General features: G+C 40.4%; 1 protein-coding gene across 1 annotated transcript in view; it reads left to right on the top strand.

Moving 5' to 3' along the window:
* LNX2 (ligand of numb-protein X 2) overlaps positions 1-17,943 on the top strand; it is a 60,374-nt gene extending 42,431 nt beyond the window's left edge. Inside the window, exons 4-10 of the mRNA XM_063394721.1 lie at positions 917-1,116; positions 4,641-5,012; positions 6,484-6,630; positions 8,813-8,990; positions 10,691-10,922; positions 12,631-12,789; positions 15,572-17,943. Coding sequence (XP_063250791.1) covers positions 917-1,116; positions 4,641-5,012; positions 6,484-6,630; positions 8,813-8,990; positions 10,691-10,922; positions 12,631-12,789; positions 15,572-15,707 — 1,424 coding nt within the window. The 3' untranslated portion in view covers positions 15,708-17,943. The remainder of the gene's footprint in view (positions 1-916; positions 1,117-4,640; positions 5,013-6,483; positions 6,631-8,812; positions 8,991-10,690; positions 10,923-12,630; positions 12,790-15,571) is intronic.
* Positions 17,944-18,341: the final 398 nt, after the last annotated feature.

Below are 18,341 nucleotides of genomic sequence, written 5' to 3'. Positions count from 1 at the left end.
TTTTAATTATGCGCAAGTTTACAACTGAGATAAAGTCACAGGAAGGAAAGAGACGTTTCAGACTGTGTGCCAGCTACTGTGGCACATCACTTATACCATCATTTATTGTGTCATGGTGCAGTAGTTCATGTTAATCTGCTAGTGGGATTGGCCTCACAAGTGAGATGGAAGGAGTGTAGTTTCTGTAAAATTATGAAAGTTATTTTCTAAGATGAGATTTATTTTTCTCTCTTAACCCTTTCCTCCCAACTGGATCAGCAGCATCTCACACATGGAGTGCTGTTCTGCTCAAGCAAAAAAGCAGCTGAATTACTCCTGCACCCATCTGCACCAAATGAGCAGTAACACCTTTGTCATCTGGGGTTTTAGAGAGGAAGAACTGAGCCTTACCATAGAGGAAGGTGGTCCTGTCCCCTTTCTTCTCCTCTATATTTGCCATCTTGTAGGATTCTCCTTTTTCCTCTTTAGTTGTCTCCATGTTTGCTTCAGAAATGGGGTTCTTCAGTTGACCTAATAACTCACTAGTAGCTCCTCATGCAATTGCAAAACAAAGGGGTTATCATGGGGTAACCTCTAAAATACATTTTTACCATCATCACCAAATGCAAATCCCCAGGTGGTGCAATGAAGGATATAAAATTTATTATAAAGGATGGGATCCAAAGAGTTCAGAATATCCTATTCCAATCCAAGTGACCCCATTTCAGGAAGCATGGATGCTACTAAGTCATTAGGTCCTTTCTAACAAGCTAGGGTTTTCAACAAGTAGTGGAACTGATCCATTTGCACTGGTTTAGTTTTTTGTTAAACTGCTGCTTTTTGGCCTGTCTGCATTATCTTTTGGTGATTTATTTTGTTGGAAGTGAATGAGGTAAAAAAGATATTAATCGTCTTTCTTTTTAAAAACAATTGGCAGCAAATCAACAGCCACCTACCTTGCCTGAAGGAGAAATCACTACTATTGAAATTCATCGGTCCAATCCTTATATTGAATTAGGAATTAGCATAGTGGGTGGCAATGAAACACCTTTGATCAACATTGTCATTCAAGAGGTTTATCGAGATGGGATCATTGCCAGAGACGGAAGACTTCTTGCTGGAGACCAAATACTTCAAGTATGGAACCTAATTACATATTCTGTCTGCTTGCTTTCTGTTCACTCCTTGCAGAATTGTTGTTAAAATGAGATGGAAGATTTTCCTTGTCAGACTATGTTGTGTCAATGTTAGCTTTGCAATTATCAGTTGGAAAGCAAATTAATATTCAGAGGAGAGCCTGTTGTTCTAGCGCTTTTGGCTGTCATGCTTTATGCTGTTTGTCGGACCAGTCCCTGGAATTATCTTTCCTCTAGCATCTGTTGTCAACATTTAAAATACAAGTTTATCTTTCTGTTTTTAAATGTTGTGGAACTCAGTCTTTATTTCAACTTCATGCATGCATTCCGAAGGAGCCCAAGGTTATTTCTGGCTAGCAAGTTGGCGTAACTTGTTCTATATAAAAAGCAATTTGTGGATTGTAAGGCTTCATCTAAACTGTTATTTTAATCTGGCTTTACTGTTGCCTTCCGAAAGCTGAGGCAGTTGACCGGCATCTTTCAGTATGCATAAAAGACTCAGTGATAGGCTTCAATGGAAGGATTTAAAGCAGGGTGCTCTAAGTATTTAAAGAAAAACGTAAACAAGATGTAAGTTGGTTTTGATTGAGTGTGTATTTTTGTTTTGGTTTTAAGTAATTAGCCACAGGCAGTAGAAAAACATCAAATTCTATTAATTTTGAAGTTTTAGCTTTTATATTAGGGGAAGGGGTTGTTTATGCAACACTTAAGAAAGGCAGTAACTGAGTGCTACGTAAACAGAACAGTCATCCAGCTTCTATTTTTAATCATTCCACCTGAAACAAATGTATTATCGTCAATTCAAAGTTATTTCAGTAAGAATGTTTGCTTTTGATCTGGCAGCCTAAGATCAGTCCAAATGTAGTTGTAAGCCTTCTTCATTTCACTGTTTTGAAATCAAGCTGATAGAAGTAGCTTAAATACAGTAGTTACCCTTGGAATAAAATTAGTTTGCACTTCAGAAAATAAAGTCCCTTTTGAGAAATGTGCCTTTTTCCTCTCTTGAAGTGTAAGCATAGTGGCTGGCCAGGAAAACAAGCCAAGAGGTTTCCAAGATGTTGCCTTTTCAACAAGTAATTGCAGACACTGATTGAATACTGCCTCATTTATTTTTATACTGAGGGCTCTACTTGTTTGACAGAATAGGGAGCTTGAGTTCCAGTGAAGCTTTGGAAGTTCCTGCTGTTTGGGCAGGTGTCAGTTACAGTTTCCAAAGCCATAAATGGCAGTGAATTGACTGTAAATAGGAATTTACTAGCTGCAGTGAGTCTACCCTATGAACAGCCTGGCAGTGGGGCTGTCAGATGCTAAGTGGGTGTCCATGAAAGTCCTTCTCGTATGCCAAGGGAGAGGTAGAGAGGGTAAAACCTAAATTTTGGGGGGAGATAGAATATCTTTATTTCTTTGAATTTACCTGTGCAGGTGCTGAGCTGTTGCATTAAAATGATCAGGTTCAATCTCTGCCATCTGTAATTAAGTGCACTTAAGTGCAGTTCAGCATGCACACTTTGGTTGGATATTTCTGAAAATGTCTCCCAGGGCTTTTATGAGCTGTAAAAGTCTAAAAGAAAGAGCCAGAAGGGACTGTGAGATGAAACTCAGCATTTTCTTGCGCAGCCAACAAAAAGTATTACCCTTTTAAGAGCTGTGGGAACAGCATTTAGTAAGAGCTACATAAAAGCTTGTGTTGTCTGCAAGGTACAGATAGGTGCCTAACATTTTCAAAGTGCTCTACAAATGGTCTCTTTTTTGTGCTGGACTATGGCTGTAATTCATGTGCAGCGTGTCCTAATGAGAATCTCTTCCCCAAGAAGTGCTAAGGCTGTTTTATTCTGAAATTTTAAACTGCCTTGTAGAAAGAAGAATTGCATTTTATTGCATATATTCTTCTGTGCCCTTTGAGTGCTCCCATATTTTATGTATTTACTTTACCTAGCTACAGCTAAAAACAAAAATAGATTTAATTTAAGGGCTCTGATGGATGGGCCCTAGTTGTTTTTGTGGTAGGCAGCTCTAAATGTTATTTCCCTCTGCCCAAGGTAACAGCCTGTCTCAGGGCAGTAGCAAAGCAGGATACCACCATGGTCCTGTCTGAGCTCATGGTGCTGCCTGCAGCAGTGGCTTTGTGCTGGGTTTTGGGTGTTTCTGGAGGTGTTTCTCAGGGAGGGTGCAGTCCTCCTTCACCATTGGAAACCACCACAGCCAAACGGTTTGGCACAGACTTCTCGTCTCAGATGTGTGATGTAAATGTGGCAGCTGTTGTACATAGATTACTTTGTATATTGTTATAATTTTAATATTGCCATTAGATGGTGAGAATCTGCATATTTGGTTTTACTTACTTAGGTTGCAACGGAGAGTATTAAAGACTTAGGTAAGGCACATCAGTCAGTATAGACCATTTGGTGTTAGTTTTTCTTTGCTGAAATCGTGGGGCAGGGGTTCCTCCACCGAGGGTAAGGATGAAATTCTAATGTTAACTTTGAATCCTTTCTTACAAAACAAGGCAAACGCAGCTTTTGTGCTGAATTTTTATCATACTCTTCTTTCCTGCCAAATCTCATTGTACCGTCAGTTCTTACTTTTACAAGAGGTGCAAGAAATGACTGAAGATTGCTGATCTTTGTGTCAGTGGCCCATATAACAAACACAATTCTTAGTTCTAGGTAGAGAAAGTTTAATCTGCTTTTCATTTACAACTGAATTTTGGGTGATCCGGTCTGGAAACTCTGGCCTAGTTGAAATCTGTGGAAAATCTAAGTTCATACTAAGACTTGAGAATTAGTACAACTACCTTTTTTCTACTGTCTTAAAGAACTTGACTTCAGTTTTTTAAAATGTTTTTTCACATAATGGAAGTACTGCATTTTGTAAGATGCAAGCTTGCTTCAGAGATTTGGATGCAGTCTTTTTATAGCTATTATTTTGCAGTTTTAAGTGATGCTGGGCTTGACACTAAAAGCACATGTCATGTCCTCCTGGAGAACAAACAATGTCAAGATCTAAGGAAGACAAGTATAGGAGACCAAGGGGCCAAAAACCTTGGCCTGTGGTGGCAGAAGGTGTTCACTTTTGGGGACATGTTGCTACCTTTGTGGGAGAAGGCCTAAAATAGTACTAGGGGAGGCTTAGATTGGATATTAGGAAAAAATTCTTCACCAAAGGGTTGTTAAGCACTGGAACAGGCTGCCCAGGGAAGTGGTGGAGTCACCATCCCTGGAGCTGTTTAGAAGACATGTAGATGTGGAACTCGGAGATATGGTTTAGTGGTGGAGTTGGCAGTGCTGGGTTAACACTTGGACTTGATGATGTTGAGGATCTTTTCCAACATAAATACAAGTTTGTAGATTGAACATCCAATGTGAGTTTGCAAGAAAGAATAGAAGGACAAGAGAGGATGCCTAATGAGGTCAGACATGTAGGTTGCTCCAAGGCTGGTTTTGCAGCGAGCTAATTGACTTTGGAAAGGACTTTACTAAACAAATGGAAACATCGTTGTGACTTTTTTCTGCTGTTGCTTTGCAGGTCAATAGCTTCGACATAAGCAACGTGTCCCACAACCACGCTCGAGCCGTGCTGTCGCAGCCGTGCTCGGTGCTGCACCTGACGGTGCTGCGGGAGCGGCGCTTCGGCGGGCGCGCGCACGGCCACGCGGACGCGCCGGGCTCCGGGCGCGAGGACAGCTTCCAGGTGACCCTGCACAAGCGCGACTCCAGCGAGCAGCTGGGCATCAAGCTAGTGCGCAGAACGGACGAGCCGGGCGTTTTCATCCTCGACCTCCTGGAAGGGGGCTTGGCTGCTCAGGACGGCAGGCTCTGCAGCAATGACCGCGTGCTGGCCATTAATGGGCACGACTTGAAGCACGGCACGCCGGAGCTTGCTGCTCAGGTTATACAGGTAATTTGCTTTCCCTACCCGGGCCCTCAGCTGGGCATTATTTCTAGAGTCTGTTCCCAGGCAGAACAGCTTGTGTGAGGCCTAAAAGCCTGTGTCAATGTAATTGACAATGATTTAATGTTTTGAAAATAATAGTGAAGAACAGGATCTGCTTTGGTACCTACCAGATGAACTTCACCGCCTCAGAAGTGAAAAATGCATTAGTCTTCCTGGAATGCAGCCTGAAGGTTAGAAGACAGCTCATGCGAGCAAGAAGAGTAGCCTGTTGTAGCCTATTGCTAAGCAGGGAAGAAATAAAAAAAGGGGATTATTATTATTATTCTATTTATGTATGTATTGTATTTTAATCTTTCAGTAAGCTCTATAGAAGTGGGTTTTTTATTGATTTGCCTGTGCATGGAATTGAGTTAAAACAAGAAAGTCATTTGTCAGATGTTAGAGTCAACAAGTAGCAGCTGGGTAGTCAAATAGAGGTTTTCCATGAGTTCTGTATGGTACAACTCATTTTCTGAGTGTTCAGAAAAGGGCTGTTTCCAATGTCTGGTTATGTTCAGGACATGAATATTACCCAAAGCTTGTTGCAGTGTGACACACGACCCTTCTGTGTCCCCACAGGAAAACCTTTACTCCATGCTTTTCTCCCAGTCTGTAAGGAAACAGATGCAGTACTTAGGTACTTCCTGTTGATGGGATGTTGGTGGAAGTGGCTCTGTATTTAGGAAAGTTGAAATATACCAGTAGTATGTTCCACAGTTATCTTTGCTTAAAGCACCACATACAGAACTCTGATACAAATGAGTAGTAAATACTTGTTTCAGTAATCATTTCAAGAGTTTTCCTTGCAGTGAAATTAAAATAACGGTGATCTGGGGAATGGTAATTTCAGTTTCCCAATTTTTGTATAAAGTGATTGGAATTTAGCATTGGGTAACTTTTACATTTTGACGTGTGGCTTTGCAGCAATAAAGAGATGATGTTTTATTAACATCTGATAACTGGGTCTCCCAGTATTCCCCAAACTCCAGAATATGATGGTGTGCTCATCTTTCTTGCAAGTATCTTTGGGAAGTACCAGAGGTGTTCAGAGCTTTTGATCAAAAGCTGCCGTCTTGGAGCTATCACATAGGTATTTCTTCCATTCATTGCTATGTATTGCTGGAGTTCAGAGATGCTGCAAATGGAAGGGGCTGAATTTTAATGTTTGAAGCTTTGTAACACAAAGTGAGAAGTGGTCCTTTTGACAAAAGATTTTTAGCTGATGTAAATGTAACAACAGAGGTGAAGAAGGAATGTTCATTTCCCCTCCATTCTGCGGGAAGTCAAAAAAAAAAGCAAGTAAGGGAGTGTGCAGTCTAAAAAGGAACTGGAAAACAAGGTCTGCTGTTGTCCTGTTTCACATTCTGTCATATGCTTTCCTCCCTTTCTAATAATCAATATCCTATCAAACTTGATGACCTAATGTGTTCAACAGGCCAGCGGGGAGAGAGTGAACTTGATCATCTCTAGACCGCTGAAGTCGCAGACAGTCAGCATTATCCGAGACACCGGGACTCACAATAGCAACTCACACCAACACCAGTCCCAGCAGCTGTTTCACAGCAGACCTAGCTCACATAAGGTTGGTACCTCTCCTTCTGGAAGGAAAATTACTACTTTTCTCATGTGGTGGTGTGTGTAGTAAGGTAGAGCTAGAAGAAAGGATTTTTTTTTTTAATCTAATTAATAAAAAATGGTGATGACTTCCAAGTACTCAAGTACTTGGATCATGTCTGGAGTAGGAACAAAAGCTATACAACAGGTTTTTGGCATGTTTTTGGATTTGCTGACTACAATGAAAGAAGCAAGTTCTGTGAGCTCATACAGATGTAGTTGTTAGACATTGCCTAAGACAGTGGCTGGTGCTCCTGCATGGCAGGGCTGTCATTCAAGACTGTTACAGTTTTTGTTGCTGCTGTGCTAGATGCAACCAGGAAGGAGGTGTGGTCCTTCCAGCATATAAAGAGCATGTTGGAGGGATGTGTCATCTCCTTCATGAGTCAACAGTCCTGCTGCAAGGCTGCTGAATACTGCAGGGTCTCAAGCAGGGACAGAAAGGCAAAACGAAGAGACTTCCATGAAGGTAGTATCGAATTATTTGGAAGGCATGCAAAAATAGAGCCTGTGCTTGAGATGTTCTTGTAATGAGAAAAACACAACTTCTCACTCTTAAGAAGTTGACTTTGTGAAATAATTGTTATGCTGACCATATACTTCTGTTGAGATAGCTTACATGCATTGATAGTATTTTCTTTTAAAAGTGGGGATCATTTCAGAAAAGAGCAAATGAGGCTCTAGGAAGGTTATTTTCCTCCTGAGGGACAAAGGTGAGGCTCCTGAATACCATGGCTGTGGGTAATTGCACTGGGCCATACCCACACAGTGATAAGTTTGTTGATGTCAGAGCTTGAAGCAAGTTTGCATGTGCCAGCATGAGCTGTGCTCTTACCACAGTTCCAGAGCTGATCCCAAGTTGGATGAGTGGATTTCCCTCACAGATCAATGCTGTCTGTGGGCTCTTTTAAAATTGAAAGTTCCATGTAACAGTAAGTGGACATTTCTCATGTTTTGTATCATTTTTCTTTCTCTCATTAACCTGTAGTTGACTTCAAAGCCTTGTGGCCTAAAATATGTTTATGTGATTGTGTGGTAGCAGCCAGTCCTGAAGCCTTAGAAAAGAACTGTCTCTATAAGCTACAGTGTGTTTACATATAGCTAATTCCATGATTAATGTGAGGAGCAGAGCCAGTCAGAAGGAGCAAATGACATTGGAGGTCAAAGGAGACAATACTGTCATTTTCCAAGAGAAAACAGGAGAATATATACATATATATACTTTGAAGTGTATCCCAGGTTATTTCTTTCATTATTTTGGATTCCTTGCAAGTATTCTGTCAATTTAAGATGCTACCACAGGTGTATGTGCAGTGGTTTGAATCTCTTACTTAATAGCCTGAGGGAAAGGTTTCAGCAAATAAAATTTACTTTGATTTAGATTTAAATCTTTTTGTATTGGGCAGAACTAAATAAGGGCTGAACTTCATCATTCAGTTGATGGAAAATTTAGTATAGGATCTCTTCTTGTTTCAACCTTGAGTCTTCATTATAATCATTAGGGAGGCTGCCCAAGGTACCCATTACAAGCCATTAGCATTAATTTGCCTCAGTTTGTGCTCTGGGAGGTTCTGCTTACCAGCTGCAAAAGAGAACATGATGCACAAGGGTTTTAAAGGGTCTCTTACTGTCATCATGAAAACACATCATGTTTTCATTTCTTAGGGGCCTCTTTGTAGTTCTGGGGCATATTCTACTGAAAAATGAAGTAATGCTGATGTTCAGCAAGACATCAAAAGATTTGTATCTGGTTTATCTCCAAATTGGACCATATGGTTTTTTAGTGCAGTCCTAACATTCAGCTCTTCCAGTGTAGGATGTTAAGAAAAACTAGAGTGAGATTTCAAGATGGGCCTTTATAAGCTTTCTATCTATCTATGTTTAAGTATCTACATCCATGGGGATTTTGTTGGTGATTTGTTTTTTTGGGGTTTTTTTGGTGTTTTTTTTTTTTTTGGAGGAGACAGAGATCTGACCTAGAAGAAATCCAGCCCAAGTTGGTTTCCGCTACTTAGTCCTTTTAAACTATTCCATTAAAGTGCCAAAGTGTGTTTCTGGGGTGTATTTAGTTGTTTTGTTCTGGGTTTTGGTTTTGGTTTGCTTGGTTTTTTTCCTTAGTTCTAACAATGTTATTTATTCTTATTAAACAGGATCTCTCCCAGTGTGTCACATGCCAAGAAAAGCACATTACTGTGAAAAAAGAACCACATGAATCTCTGGGAATGACAGTGGCAGGAGGCAGAGGCAGCAAAAGTGGCGAACTGCCCATCTTTGTGACAAGTGTGCAGCCTCACGGGTGTTTGGCAAGAGACGGCAGGATTAAACGAGGTGCGGCTTCCCTGGTGCCACGGCTACCTCTTGTTGCTTTTTGATCACTGCATTCTCTGGAGTCAGGTGGTGTCAAAAAGTCTTCTCACAGATGTAGGAAAATGCCTATGGATGCTTTTCTTCATGATTTAATAATGGAAATAATAATGATTTAATAATGGAAATTCAGTGTTGCACTTTAACCTTTTATGGGAAGGTAATGTTTACAGCATGATAGCAGGGGAAGTGGATAAGATCAGGAAATGTATGGTTAAATTCTTTAAAGCTGATGGTAACCCCCTGAGCTGAGGGTCTGCTGTGATGCAGACACATCCTGTTTTCCTGTTTAATTAAGTGTTCCTCTGTCCAAGGAATCTCTGCTCCCTGGTATAATATCTGAACAGCAGAGAAGCTCTGATGACAGGCCACAGCTCAGACAAACAAAATTTGCCCCAAAGGTGACATCAGTGTTAATACTGGTTCCCAAAAGTTTTCTTGTTCTGTGGGACAGCAGGTCTTCAGGGGTGCTGCAACACCTGTCCTTGTTCCTTGGCTTTGTAAAAAGGAATGAGGAGGTAGAGGTTAGGCTCAGCATAGGTGAAGGCAGTCCTGCTTTACTGATAGCAAAGCATTTGATGATTAAAACATATTATGTCATATGTGAATCAGAGACTGTCTATGGGATCTCTGCGATTCACGGTTCACAGAATTACAGAATGTTTCGGGAAAGAAATTTAGGAAAAAAAACTTCACAGATTGTACATTTAAAAGAACAGTGTGGGAGCATCCTTCTATGCTTCTGAGAAAGGGAGATTGACACCCACTTACCAGCAGGTATGCTTTCTTTTTCTGTACTACTATGAAAAACATGCTTGGTAGAAGAATCACTATTGTTCTTTCATTGTGTAACATTAAAGTGGCTACAGAAGCTACTGGGAGGAAAAGCCTTTTAAAAACTGAGTCTCATACCAAATGTGACCCAGGTGTTTGCACTTTTGCTCTGGTTTTTCTGGCTTTCATTGGTGAGACAATGTGGGGAAAAGGAGTCTGCCACTGGATAGTTAATATCATTTTTGTTTTCATCCTGGGGCCTTTAAAAAACGTAAAACTAAAATTGTGAAAATCTTTCTCTGGCTTTAACTCTTTCCTCATTATCTTTCTAGAGATACTCTGTTTCTTTCTTTGAATTAACTGAGTTTTGTACCCAACTTTCCAGTAGTTTTTGAATTCCATTTTCTTCTCCCAAGTAACAAGTTATTAAAACAACATGAATTAAAGCACTCTGTGGAACCTCACCTGTCTACAATAATTGGTTACTTTGAGTTGCATGCATTGTTCCTGCCATCATTCTTCCTTCACTTTTAAAGTGAGGGTGAACCCAAGATCCACATCTGGAAACAGTTGTGTCATGGTATCTGCAGTAGCAGTTGCAGCCAAGCTGGTGAGGTAGTTAAGTAATTGCAATTTCAGATTTTCTGGGCAGTATACATAGGAGTCACAGTATTTGGTGTGTTATGTGGAAATGAATTACACTGATCCAACTTGATACAAGCTCAATACATCAGAGTTTCAAACTGACAATATAAAGGCTTCAGAGCTATTAGTCTGCTAGTTCAGACTGTCTCAGGTCCAAAGACAATGGAATGAAACCCTGGTGTGGGAGGTGCTGTGGATGGGCAGGACTGTCAGACTGATGTGCTCTCCCTCGCTGCTTTGGACAGGTGATGTGCTGCTCAACATCAACGGCATTGATCTGACCAACCTGAGTCACAGTGAGGCTGTGGCCATGCTGAAGGCTAGTGCTGCCTCTTCAGTAGTTGCCCTGAAAGCCCTGGAGGTCCAGATTGTAGAAGAACAGCCCCAGGCTAATGAGGAACAACTGAGCACCATCAGTGAAAATGAGTACGACGCCAGCTGGTCACCGTCGTGGGTCATGTGGCTGGGACTTCCAAGGTACGGAATTAATCGATTAAGTACTTACTTACCTGTTTTAATCCAAGTCCTGCAAGAGACATAAAGAAGCAGGGACCTGCTTAGTTGCAGCACATCTGCCCTTATTTCTGCCTGGCCATCTCAGCTGTATTCAGTTGGCAGTGTGCTTAGGAAGTGGGCAAGGAGTGCTCCAGTGAGCAGGAGCAGTGTTTCCTTAGGAAACTTGAAGAGGAATAGACTGGATTTATCTCTTCACAAACCATAGTAACTATCCATTGAAATCTTCTGTTCAGACACAGTTCATCTGTTTTATTTTTTTATTGTACTGAAACTTTCTATAGAATATCTAAATCCAGAGCAATTACTAATAAAACACAAAGTATATATCCGTCTCTTTGCTAATCTGCTACTTAAGTTTATGAGGCCAAATACTTAACTTCAGAATATTGCATCAGATTTTGGCCATTCTGACAGACTCTTGACATGTCCTGTGCCAAGACTGTAGCCCTATAACTATAGGCTCACATTGGGTTTTTTTGAGAATCCACTACCGTCTCTGCCAAACACAAAAACTTTTAGAGGTTTGCAGCAAGCTCCCTCCCCTTAACTACTCTGCAATCTGCTGGACATGACTGCATTTGTACTCCTCACTCTCTTGAGGCTGCAGCTGTAATCTCATTCTGGCATCACTTGTTATCAAGAAGAGCTCCTACTGCAGCTAGTAGAGTTGTTAACTTCAGTCAGGGCACGCAGGTTAATTCCTTTCCCTCTGATGGATTTACCAGATCTGTACTTAAAGTGTAAAACTACAACACGAACCAGACAGACTGGGAGCAGTAGGCAGCTGAAGATAACACAACCATGCATTGGCCCCCCAGAGGTTTCACTTTTTCTGAGATTAACTGTCAATTAATCTATCTTCTGTTAAAGTATTAATGTGTAATCTCAATAACTAGCTCTCATGCTTAGCAGCAGTTTATTTCTTACCTAATGGTTTATTTCTTTCATGCTACAGATGTCCATATATAGCTCCTAATGCTATGCATTGTGCTTTAAAGCAGTGCAAAACAACAGCAAAGAACTTGGTATCTTTTTACTGAAAAGTTAATTCCTGTGTCTATTTTTTAAATAACAGTCATTGCCAACTTCACTGGCAAGAATTAATTTTCTCTAGGGCTGATAACATATAGCAGTACAGTTAGTGAAGTGTGATCTGAATTACAGAATACATTCTGCGTAATAAAATGGTTAGTCATTTATATTTTCATTACTGGTGATGAATCAGTACAGAGATAATGAAGATTGTGCATGGATTTTTAATTTTTACTTAAAGTAGAAAAAGCTTAAACTCGCTGGGGGTGGAAGACAAATGCTCTGCGCTTTTGACTTGCGAACTGAACACATCAGGTATTGATTTTCCACCCACATTGTTGCCACCTGTGAAATCCCTAAAATGCACCTCTATTACTGTCAGTTTGCAGAGTTAACTGTGTTTAGGTAATTATTGTAGCGTTACTTCTTTTAAAACACTTTTCTCTCTCAAGATTGTGGGGGTTTTTTGGTAATTGGTTGGAATATTGCAAAATAACTCTGGGAACAGAGGTCTAATCACCATCCCTCCCCTTCTCTTCCGCACTTAGTGCAGTGGTAATGATGAGATAGCAGATGTTGTGCCTACTGTAAAACCATCATGGCTTTTTCTCTTGGTATCCTGTGCTTCCATCCACAGCTGCCTGCATAGCTGCCATGACGTGGTGCTGCGGCGGAGCAATTTAGGGAGCTGGGGCTTCAGCATTGTCGGTGGCTACGAGGAGAACCACACAAACCAGCCTTTCTTCATTAAAACAATTGTTCTTGGAACTCCTGCCTACTTTGATGGAAGATTAAAGTAAGCCAAAGTAACAGTGGGAGAAATAATAATAATAATAGTAATAACAGCAACAATAATGAACCACTTTTAAATAGTTATGTGCAACTAATTGCTTAAGGAAATACACTGTAGCTTCTTGTGCTGCTGCATCATGCAGCCCTGTAGTGCCTTGTCTCCCTGATGAGTGGGATGCAGGGAAGTAACAGGGTGTTTCTGCTGGGCATGGGGCATCTCAGGGGTGATGGCATCTCCTGTGCTCCTCCCCAGCCTTGCTGCTGATGTCACCTGCTGTGTCCCTGTTGAACTCCGCTTCAGGCCAAGAGAAAATATGCACTGTATATGTGCAGAACTAGCTAGTTTTTGTCTTCCTGTAGAACAGCTAAAAGTTAAAACTCAACTTCTGCAAAGTGGGCAAAACTGCTTTATACTTTCACTTCGCCTTCTGAAGCCACGGCTGGAAACTGATACTGAAGATGGGTGCTGCTGCTTTAATAGAAGGGCAAGAAAGTAAATGATAAAGATTTCTGAAAAGGAACCAAGTCCCCTTGGCATTACCCTGTCATTAGTTGGCAGGAAAGTCACTGATAAAAGGAGCAAGTTCAGCAGAAGCCCCTGAGATGGTGGAACTGGAGCACTTGCCCCACAGAGAGAAGGCTTCAGAGCCAGCAGCCCCTTTCCAGTACTTACCTGGAGATTATCAAAGGGACAGAGCCCAGGCTTTCCAGTGGTGCAGCGTGAGAGGATGGGTGACAACAGGCACAAATCGAACAAAGACCTTGAGACTGGTTATGAGGAGAAACTATTTCCCCATGAGGATGGTCAGGCAGTGGCATAAGTTGGCTTTGCCCTTGGAGGTTTCTGAGACCACTGGGTAAAGCCCTGAGAGTCCTGGTCAGAGCTTACAGCTGACCTTGCTTGCAGTAGAAGGTTGGGCTGTAGACCTCCTGAGGCACCTTCTGACCTTACACGTTACATTTGGATGCAGCCTCCAGGTTTAGTGTCCATATATATATATATATATATTAGCCTCGTATAGGATTAGTTCAGAACTAGGACTTAAAATTCCCATTAAAGGATGTCTTGTTCATAAACTTGATTTTTTGTGAAGGTGGCAGTCAAGAATATGCAACTTGAAGTTTCATGGCATGATTTTTACATGCAGATTTTCTTATAAAGTGACTTAAAAAAAGAATGTACTTATGCCTAGAGCCTTGACAGTAATTGATTTTTCAGTTCAGTGACTAAATAAATAAATGAAAAAATAACTTGGCTGAACACAAAATTACGTTTTTTTTCTTCAATTGTGGAACAGTTTGGATTAAATTAAAGATCTCAGTTCAACTCAAATAATTTCAGATTGGGGGCTTAATAACTAGAAGTCTTCATACAAATGGCAATTCAAGCATCGTTCCTAAGAGTGGAAGAATCGTCATGGTTACGTTTACCCCCTTGTAACCTATGGAAAATGTGCTCTTGATAATATGATATAGTACTCTCTTTTCAAATGTGCCGTTCCACTGAAAATACCAACTTTAAAATGGGCCATCAACAAGGAAGAGCCCCTTAGGACCTGCGTCTTGAGTTATTGTGGGGCAGGTCTCTTCCAAAGCTGCTCTATTTTGTTTAAATTACCTAAATGTTAGGCTGGAGAGGAAGGGAGTAAATAACTTCACAGTTCAATAGTTTAGACAGTTTTCTGCTTGCATGATGTGTCTGGTATGATTTTATAGAAGGCAAAATGACTTCCTCAGAAAGGCTGTGGGAGTGAGATGTCATTCAGTGAACCGTAGCACCTTGGTTTGGGTGATGGGGTTCCATGGCAGAGAAGGGCTTTTGAGTGCACATTTGCCTGGTATTGGTAATGCTGCTTCCTCTTCCTCTGCTCTACCCTAGGGAAAGCTCAGGAGAGCATCTTTTTGCCACCCATTTTGGTGCCTTCAATACATGAGTGGAACAGTTTCAAGAAAAGTCCCGTTTGATCTCCAAATCACATGTGACTACATTGGGGAATGTCACACACTCAAGTTGCAAAGCAGAGGGGTCTAGAGGAGGAACGTGCTCAATACAGAAAGAAATTAGGTGCCTTTTTGAAGTTTCTCTTGAGGTTTTAAAAAACAGAACTTAACCCTTCGAGGTCACTTTTCTCAGGGCCAGCAAACGGCACCCTCACAAATTTCTGTCACCCATTTCAAAATGCAGAGATGCTGCAATTGAACCATCTGCTGAGGGAGATTTCAAGCCAAGTGGTTATATTTGACAAAATCATAAGCCACTGAAAACAAGGTTCTTAGTTGGAATGTAGTTGGTTGGTAACCATAAGTATCTTTACTTACACCTCCTACAGTAAAGGCATGTTTGGTGTAAATGTGTTATAATCCACACAAACAAACAGAAATGCTTCTGTCATGCACATGCTATCTCATCTCCTCTTGATTCCATTAGGTCTTTCCAAATGTCTCTTCTCATGTTTCTATGCAGGTCAGCTCTTAATGCAGAACTATCTTGGTATTAGAATTGAAATAGAATGATTTGGGAATTTCCCAGATGAGTTTCAGATTAGAATAGCTAGAAGTTAGAAGGGGCCTTTTAGAAGTTTTCTAGTCCAACACTCCTGCAATGAGCAGAGGGATCTTTCAGCAGTAGGACAGACTTCAAATGGAACTGTTTTGGGAATTGTAGCGACACTTTCCAGCCTGATGCAAACCTACCACCGCAGCAGTGAAGTGCTGTTTGTTGGTGTGTGCTAATTACTGCAGAGCAGAACTCCTAATGTGTTCTTTTATCTTCTTGTGTTTTTTAGGTGTGGTGATATGATTGTTGCTGTAAACGGACTGTCCACGGTTGGAATGAGTCATTCCGCACTCGTGCCCATGCTGAAGGAGCAGAGGAACAAAGTGACTTTAACCGTGATTTGCTGGCCTGGAAGTCTCATATAGAGTTGGGAATCACTTCGGTTCAAACAGCATCTTTTTCTAGATAGCTGGCACAAAATTTTTCCCTATTGATACAGCTGGTTAAAAGTAGGGCCAAAACTGCTGTATTTTCCTTTTTTACAGGTCTCTCAGACTTACTCTACCTGTTTTGCCATCTGAAATAGCTATTTCTGTTTGCTATGTCTATTGCTGGCACAAATGCAAATCTATTTGAGCTCACAGAGAAACCCCCACTCCAGTATGACTGTCACTGACCTTTTCCCATCAGGCTTGTAGGGTCAGCAGAAGAACTTAGCAGTTCTTTGGGTTTCTCTGCAAAGTCCTCAAGCTGTATTGTGATACATAATGTAACATTTGTGTACCCGCTCTTCCCGGCAAAGACTACATGTGTCAGTACCAGAATGACACCTCTGTCTCCTGCTATGAACCAAAACCTGTTTCCAAAGTTTGCATCGCTTCATTTCATAAACCTTTCCATTTTTGATTCCATATTTCGGACTGATTCAAGTATTCCATCTCACTCATCAGAAATTACTTGGTCCCCCAGATTTTTCTTGCAGAGCATCAGTGTTCGTAGAAAAGTAGGACAAAAGCCTGATATTACTAGAGTTTTTATAAAGTGCAATAATTGGACTTTTTGTTAGGGAACTTTATTACATTACAGAGTTTGTACCCTATAATGACAAGAAATACGGAAGTAATTCCTGTTGCAATGCTGGCAAGGGTTCATGTGCCCAAGGTCGCCTTTGAGTGAATGGCTTGCAGTATTAGAATTGACTTTACAAGTGAATGTTTTGCTATGTCAGAGAATTTTGATGAACATTTTTATGATGATCATTTTTACTGTTTCTATTGTAGTTGTCAGCTCTCTTTATTCAAGTGTGGAAACAATACTTTGACTTGTGCTTTCTAAGTGAGATAATTATTTCCAGGGAAAAAAGCAAGCTGTTAAGAAACCATATGTTACGGTTAACAGGTGAGCAGGCTAGAAGGAAAGCTCTTTGATTTCAAGTCCAACTGCAAAGTAAGCTGCAAAGTTCACTGTTAATGTCACCTCCTGACAAATGTGCAAATGCCTTGATATCAAATGCTGAAAAGATCTCTTTTGCATTTCAGGATATTATTTTTCCTTTAGAGAGCACCTGCTATTAAGTTGTCGGTAATACTGTTTGTCTTGGATTGTATTTAGTATTTTTACAAACCAACCTGTAACTTCTAGACTTTGCCTTTCCATGATTTTTGCAGGCTAAGCACCCAGTTGTTTTAGAAAAGAGGGGTGGAGCACAGAAGGAAATGTGCTGACCTGGAGCTAACCCTGTGTGTCGTCAGTGTTCTCAATATTTGAAAAGAGCTTCATTTATAAACCAGGCTCCCAGCCTGGACTAATTTTATGAATGACCTCTGTATTGTATTAATAATTACCAGAGAATGTATTTGACAGTCACAGCATATTTCAATTGTGAAGCATGAACTTTATTTTCAAACTTAGCTGGTATAATATTGGGGCATATTATCGCATGTCATTATTCCAGTAGCTTTGTTTTCAAAAGAAATAAAGTTACTCTTAAAAAAAAAAAAAAGTTAAAAATCTCATATGAATGGTTTTGTTCCTCTCTGTAATGTCTACTATTGGTTTAATTTCATAATATTGAAATACAAAAGAATGTCCTCTCCAGTATATTACTGTAGTGAGAATCCTTGTTTCTGAAGCAAACACCAAATTTATTTGATACTCTAACTGATTTAAGAACCAGTTTTCTCCCATCCCCAGATGGTGTTTAATTGTATGCTTTGCCCTTAATACAGACTTTTTTGTGAAGTACATCTTAGTGTCTAGGCTTTAAGGAAGTTTTTGACATATGTACTAGATTTAATGGTTTTTATTTTAAAAACTACACTTTTCATTCAAAATACTGCAAAAAATATTTTTAGATTTTTTTTCCTTTTATATGTTAACTGTAACAAAAGCATAGGTTAGCTTAAACTGTGCAGTTTTGTTTCTGTGTGCTGTAGCTTTTGATCAGAATATCTAAGCGATAAAACTTTTTGGAATAAATTCACTTCCTGAACCATTTTACCCCTTTCTCTTGTAGCAGCATAGTTGGGTTTGGTTTTCTGTGCCTTCTGTTTTAAATTATTTCAAGAATATTTTTTTCCAAATATTGCTATCTAATTGTATGGTATTAATGAAGGATGAATGAAAATAAAGGTTCATTCTACACATTGTAATAACTCAAAAGTATCGTCTCACTCTTTGTAAAAGATATGGGGAGCTTGGTGCAGACTTGGTTTGATTTTTTTCTCCTGTGATTTACCATAAATTACAGTTAGGGAATGCACCATAAGGGTCTGAGGGTATGCTCATTCAGCCAGGGTGACACACCAGCTGTTTAGCCATTAATCCCAGCACTGAGAAGTGTTTCCAAAGTGGAGGTAAAATCTGTGCTTTCTGGTGCTTTGCCACAAGTGGTGTTTCCTCTTTGCCCCTCCATGCCAGCTGGTACTGATCAGCTGGAGGATGTTTTCACAGCAGAGACTTGATGCAAGGAGACAGTCTTGCTGGAAACATCAGTTTTACAGCAGAAACTTGAATCTCCTGGCTATCAGTTCCCATCTCCTGCAGGCAAGGATGCTCTA

The sequence above is a fragment of the Prinia subflava genome, chromosome 3 (genome assembly GCF_021018805.1).
Source record: "Prinia subflava isolate CZ2003 ecotype Zambia chromosome 3, Cam_Psub_1.2, whole genome shotgun sequence".
In the NCBI taxonomy this organism is placed as follows: Eukaryota; Metazoa; Chordata; class Aves; order Passeriformes; family Cisticolidae; genus Prinia; species Prinia subflava.
Note: the sequence above shows the minus strand (reverse complement) of the source record. Positions and strands in the feature narration are given on the sequence as shown.